At 39.3% G+C, this 6,786-nt stretch overlaps 1 protein-coding gene across 1 annotated transcript; it reads right to left on the minus strand.

Moving 5' to 3' along the window:
- Positions 1 to 2,291: 2,291 nt before the first annotated feature.
- Positions 2,292 to 4,045, minus strand: LOC131300479 (protein CANDIDATE G-PROTEIN COUPLED RECEPTOR 7-like). The gene has a single exon (XM_058326348.1). The coding sequence runs from the start codon at positions 3,874 to 3,876 to the stop codon at positions 2,560 to 2,562; it is 1,317 nt and encodes a 438-aa protein (XP_058182331.1). The 5' UTR covers positions 3,877 to 4,045; the 3' UTR covers positions 2,292 to 2,559.
- Between the last annotated feature and the right edge of the window lie 2,741 nt (positions 4,046 to 6,786).

Consider the following 6,786-nt stretch of genomic DNA (forward strand, 5'->3'; position numbering starts at 1 on the left):
ATGCATGTAATTGGTGGTGCCTTTGGATGAGACTTGCAATAACAGCACCTCTTTAATTTTGTGGGCATGGAATAAGACTTTTGTTATTATTTCAGCCAAGAGTTAAGATTGGAGCCTGAGAGAGAGAGAGAGAGAGAGAGAGAGAGAGAGAATATGAGGGAGGTGTGCTCTATCAGAAATCCAGGTGAGTTTCTAGTGGCAATGATATCAGCTGCATGCCTTGGGTTTTTAAATTAATACTAGCTGCCTTGGCCTTGCCTTGGCAATGATAGATCGAGTTTGCTTCGCTGTCTTAGTTACTCCTCTGCTAATATTCAATGGCCCTTTGGATCAAAGAATTTCGGACAAGTTGCAACTAGTTTGACAAATCCATAATTGGTTTAAGTATTAGCAGAATATTTGGGGCGAAAACACTGCAGTTGACTTTATGAAATCCATTCGCCCCGTTTTAGAACACCTTCTTAAAAAATAAGTACTTATTTCACATTTTTAAACTAAAAAATAATGTAAATAAAATTTTTATTTTTTTATTTTTTTTTGCACTGTATAAAACATCTCGATAAGATCTATCAAATAAGATCCATATTACTAGAAAAATTATTTGTGTAAGCACATTATTTTTAAGCTTGAAATTAACTTCTTAAAAAATACTCCATAGTGCTTAAAATGAGTTCCGAAACGGGGCCAGTACTCTAATTCAATGATTCCACAGAGTTATTCAAAACTGTATGATTCTTGGAAAAAGAGGAGGAGAAGGAAACTGCTTGCAATTTTAAAGGCCAAATTGAAATAAAGAAAAGTATTATTAAGCACGCGAAAAGTGGTGGTCTACATTTAAAGATCGGAAGAGTCGTTGCAGATTCTCCAGAAGAACACACAAATTTCAAGGAGTGGAAATCAAAGTCATAACTGGAGACAAAACTATTCTAGTTTCTATCCTCAAAACAACAACCAGAGGAATTTCTTTGATGTTTACTACTCGTCTATAAGGAAAAATCGCTCTATGGAAAGCGTTATCCACAAAAGCAAAATTGAGATAAGGATCAAATCCTTATCTTCAATTCCAATCGTGATGAGTTTTATCTCAAAGGATTCACTTGGACCACTTGGCTCAATGGTTTAACTATCAATCAGTGTTGGATCCGTCTTTTAGGCTAATGTTAGTAAATGAAGCTGTGGACTGGATCGCAAATGAAGCTAACCAAGGCTCGGTATCACTGAGATTAGGCTAATGTTAGCAAATGAAACTGTGGACTGGATAGAAACTAAAGCTAACCAAGGCTTGGTATCACTGAGAATCTGAGATGGGCCTTCGGTAGTATGGGGACCAAATCCTCGCTTCGCAACCAGTCTTTTTCAATCTTCCAAGGCATCCACCACCAAAGAGAGGGTTGGAAGTGAGATTATCTCATTCTGGGTGTCCCTCTCCTGTTTCGTATCCCTTCTGATTAGCCCGAACAAACACTGCCCTCTCCCATTATCTATGCATTTATATAGGTAACTGTTATGGTGTCTGCTTTGTGTGGCTTAACCTGGTTTTGGGCTCTTGAAAATTACCTAAGACTAAAAGGGTATAGATCCAATTAAACAGAGGGTCCTAGAACAAGTTGAATCTTCTCAAATATGCCCCCAAGAGAATGGTTGACAAAAGAGAACACTTCAAATACAGTAATTTGAGATACAACACTTTCGTGTCCCAAATCTTCACCAAAAAACATAACAAACTAGCATTGCACAAATGGAAGCAGATGTAACTGTTGCATCCATACAATTCAACTAGCATGACTTTAACCCATCCAAAGAACAATTCTCGTGCAGCAATATACGTCACTAATTTATTTGAGAGCTGATTTCAGATAACATAAAAACTAGTGAAAGTAATGCATATTTTTCATGCATCTCTATAACCTGGAATCAGCAGTAATTCCAGTCAACGTGTATAATCACTAGTACGTAGAAAGAACGATCGGCGGCAATGGAATACGTTCCTATCAGTTATTTTACCAACCACTCCAACTCCTGAAACATTGTTACAGCAAGAACCAAGGCAGGACAATGCAATATAAATTTGGCTCAAAGGTCAAGGAACACATACAAGTATACAACCCATGAGGTTGAATCAACAAATCGTTTCAAGTGTTACGAGTCACGAAGACTTGTACATAATCGCAAGATAGGTTACTTGCAAACAGGTTCTTGCATGTGTGCTCGGAAATAGTAGACACTAGTTTGCAATTTGCATCTCAAGAACTTTATGAACGAATAATCATTCAACATAATTAACACACAAGTTTGTTTCGAACATATTATATCTGATAAACAACCACCTATTACTTTTATTACATTAAGGCTTCATGATCAAAATTCCCAAACATAGAACGAAAATAAAAAATAGCAACTGCATGGAGTTACACGATATACCAAGTAAAGGGTTCACGTATCAACATCAAAACATAAAACTTGCTATGTAGCAAATTCCTGCCATGGCCTTACTAGTTACTAATTCTATAATTCCATCAACCATCATCGCAAACATGATACAGTTACCCGTAGGGTCAATCACAATTCGAACTCATCTTCAAGCTTCTTGAGTTCCTCAGCAGCAGCTTCCTCCTCTTCATCGTCAATCGCAAAATAGGGGTTATGCACCTTCGGCCTAAAATTGTAACCAGTGAACACGTAAAACGCAAGGGTAGCCAATTCAGCCGCCACCACACTCGTCCACTGATACTGGTACGACGTAATGGTCTCCAAAGCATAAACCGCAACGCGCGTGAAGTAAATATAACAGATAACCACAATGTAGTACTGCCTGAACAAGGTCAACTTCATCAAGTTCACCGCGGCCTTCCCATCAGTGGTAGCCGCCTCACGCAAGTTCTTAATAGACCACACGATGGGGAACAACACGGCACAACAGCAAACAACATCCACCAGCAAGAAAACTTGCTTCCAAGTGTTGTGTTCTTGACCAAAGGGACTCGTCTCATCGATTACCACCTGAGCAACATTGGCTATTACTTGCAGGGGTATCACAATCATCAAAACCTTCTTCTCCTTGTCTTGCAAATAGGGTTTCAAAAACGACCAGCCGGTCCCGATCAACACAATCAAAGTGAAGAGAGTAATTCCCTTGAGGAAACTAAAAATGTAAAACAACACATCCCAACCGTGTGCGGTTCCGGTTTTCTTAATATAGGATTTATCCTCGGTTTCACACAAGAGATTCAATGCCTTCATGATTAGAACAGCGAGCATAAAGTAATGAATTCGGAAAGCAGACAAGCGCTTATTGTAAAGGACGTAGATCCAAATACCAGCTAAGGAGGAGTAAACGAGGAAGAAGGTGAAGAAGATGGAAGGGAGATTGGTTCTACCGGCTGATAAGTAATCGCGGAGGTTGGTCTTGGGATCGAGGTTGTACATGGAGGAATGGACGGCCATGGAGACTTTGAGATCGGGGACGCAGTTGCCGAAGACGAGAGTGAACTGATTGGCGTCGGGTTCGTCGAAGGAGGTGTCGTAGCGGTCTAGGGCTTGGAGTTTGTCGAAGGTGAGGACGCGTTTGATGAGGTTGGACTGGAAGGGGCAGGTGATGTCGCCGTTGGCGACTTGTTCGAGGACGTGGATCCAGGAGTCGCGGGTGCAGAGGAAGAATCCGACTTTGGAGAGGTCTGGTTTGGGGTCGGAGACTTTGGAGATGGAGAGTTTGGAGAGGTTGAGTAGGAGGTGGCCGGTGTGGGTGAAGCCGAACTGGTCGAAGGGGATGATGGATCGGCCGTCGGATCGGATCTCCATGAATCCGATCTTGGCGAGGGCGGTTGCGGAGAGGAGAGCGAGGACAGTGAAGAGAGAGAAGAGTCCAACGGTGGCCATTTTCGGCTCTCTCTCTCTCTCGAACTGGGGTGTTATCTACGAAATCAACTACTGGTGGTTTGGAGAATTGTATCTGTGGAATTAAATTGTAGAATAGAGAGAGAGAGAGAGAGAGGGAAATTGCACCGGAAGCTACCGACAGGGGAGACTTGAGACTTGGAATAGGTCCGAGTCAAGCACTAGCAGGATTAGATTAGATTTGATTGAGGACTGCAGGGCCGGCTAGGGGTAAGCCCCGCAGGCCGGCGGCTCGAACAACCCCTGGCAGGGAAAAAAAAAAAAGATTATATATATACAAAAAAAAAAAAAAGAAATTCAGCAAAAAATATATTTATGGGCATCATCTAAAAAATTTTATACAAATTTTTTAAAAAAAGTAAAAATGTATGGTTTCCTCATACTTTAAAAAATTGTGATACTTGAGAAAATTAGGAGGGTAAAAGAGAGATTTTTACATACTTGGGGTAAATAACAGATAAAAAAAATTAGGAGGACAAATTATTAAGAAAGAAAATTAGGAGAGCTATCAGATAAGAAGAAAAAAAGAAAAGGGACGCTATAGCCAAAACGAGAAGGAACGGATGATATAATTCAAGCTAAATGGACAATATAATCTTGTTTTTGTCCTTTTTTTTGTTGCTTGTATGTCTTTTTTTATACTTAACACTAATAAGCAACGAGTCCTGTTATTCGCAATAAAAATTTGCAGACAACCACATAAGAAAAAACTCGTTTGGGCCCATTCTAGGTCCCACAAAAATCTAAAAAAATATCCATAAATTTTTTAATATTATTTTATGGGGCCTTGTAAAAAATCAGCTCCAATGGACATCAGTAAGTGTTACTTTTGAATTCATATGGGCGAATTGAGCAATTTCGCCCCAATGAATCCAAAAGTAATACTTACCGATCGATATCCTTTGGAGCCGATTTTTTACAGGGCCTCATAAAAATAATATTCAAAAATTTTTGGATATTTTTCTAGATTTTTGTGAGACCCGGAATGAGCCCAAACGCATTTTTCCTTGCGTGGTTCCCTGCAAATCTTCCTTGCGATTAGAATTTTCGAGTGGGCAACCAAGCGGAAGATCGGGTTTGGGCAACTCAAATGTCGGGGCCGGCACTGTTGAGGAGTGCTAGGGACAAAGAAAATTGGCAAAAAAAATACCCTTAAAGTGTACATGAACGACTCAGATGCACTGCACAATGAATCTGAGCATATACACTTTAAGGATATTTTCTTTGCCCATTTTCTTTGTACCTAGCATTTCTCGATTTGATTTGCTTGTGGGCTAAGGTAGAAATGGAGTAAGAGGGGATTGGGTTGTCCAACGTGTGGTTTTGGGTTGGACCGGTTGGGGACGGCCTGCTGCTCCTTCTGTTGGAGTAGTACTATGTGAAACAACTGGGCTATGGGCACAGACAAATTAAGTACAGATCATACACGTGCTTTTTACGCAGTAATGCTATCCACACAGATTTTGTGCACAGATTTTTTGTAGGGCCCACTACGGGTCCCACACAAATAATCCGAGCCGTTCATTAAATGTAAAACATTTTTTCAAGGGCCTCCACAAAAAATCAACTCAATCCGATACTCATAGATGCTTGATTCAATCATTTAACTTTTCATTCGAATCTCAGGATAATGAAAAGTTAAATGATTGAATCAAAGACTTATAGATATCGGATTGAGCTGATTTTTTGCGGGGGCCCTTGAAAAAACGTTTTACATTTAATGAACAGCTCGGATTATTTGTGTGGGACCCGTAGTGGGCCCCACAAAAAATCTGTGCACAAAATCTGTGTGGGTAGCATTACTGCTTTTTACGAGGCTCATTTCAGGTTCCGTAAGGACGATACGATTCGAATCGCTAATTGGTTCGTCCTGTAAATTTTAAAAAAATCTTTATTGATATTCGATTGAGTTAATTTTTCTCAAGAATGTATAAAAACTTATTTCAAAAAAAATAAGCGGTTCATATCAGCCGGCAGTTTCCCAGTCATTAAGCGAACAGGACCCCAGATGGGCCTTGCAAAAAAATTGTGTATTATCTGTGCTTTGTTTATCTGTTAAAGTAGACTTTTCGCGTGTGAAAAGGATGATCTCGCAATCAGAGAGTATTCGCTCCACTTTGATAATTGTTTGAGTTGAATTTGTTCACTCTTAGTTTTAGGAAAGTGAATAACACCATTATTTCAAAAGAGAGATTTATACCCTTCTATAAGAAATGTTATTTTGAGTTGGACTTGCATTCTCTTCAACAACAATGACTATGATAGTGAAATAATTCTCTACCCTCTTGTTTCCCGTATATATCCTCTAGAGAGTATAAATAAATCTCAGGGCAATTGATAGTTTATTTAACGATTTACGACAAAATTTGAAAATTAAGAAAGGTTCGTCTTAGTTGATTAGGACACCCATTAAGAAAAATTCTTAATTATTATTAGAGCTCAAATATATTGCGATAAAGAAGGCTCTAGAGCACCGCGCGGTGCTCCAAGCGCGATTAATAATTGTCCTGGAACTGGAAGATAAAAGATGATTAATCCGTTGTGTTTGGTTGAGAGTTTAGTTTAGTTTAGTTTTGGTAGTGGGTAGAGAGAGAAATAGAGTAATGATTGAAGATAGGGGTAATGATTGGAGAGAGATAGAGAGAGATGGGAAAGTAATAATTGAAAAAATAGGATAATGATTGAAAAAAAAATAGGGTAATGATTGAAAACAAAACTAAAACTAAAACTAAACCGCACATTATTTTTTTCATTTCCGGAATGAAGAAGAAATTATAAAAACTTGAAACGGTAAAATCCCATTGAGGGGGGACAGGTGTCGATAAGATGCATGCACACCTCCCCTGACATTTGACGTTTCTCTGTACACATATGTATATGGGTAATGGGCCT

The sequence above is a fragment of the Rhododendron vialii genome, chromosome 9a (genome assembly GCF_030253575.1).
Source record: "Rhododendron vialii isolate Sample 1 chromosome 9a, ASM3025357v1".
Lineage (NCBI taxonomy): Eukaryota > Viridiplantae > Streptophyta > Magnoliopsida > Ericales > Ericaceae > Rhododendron > Rhododendron vialii.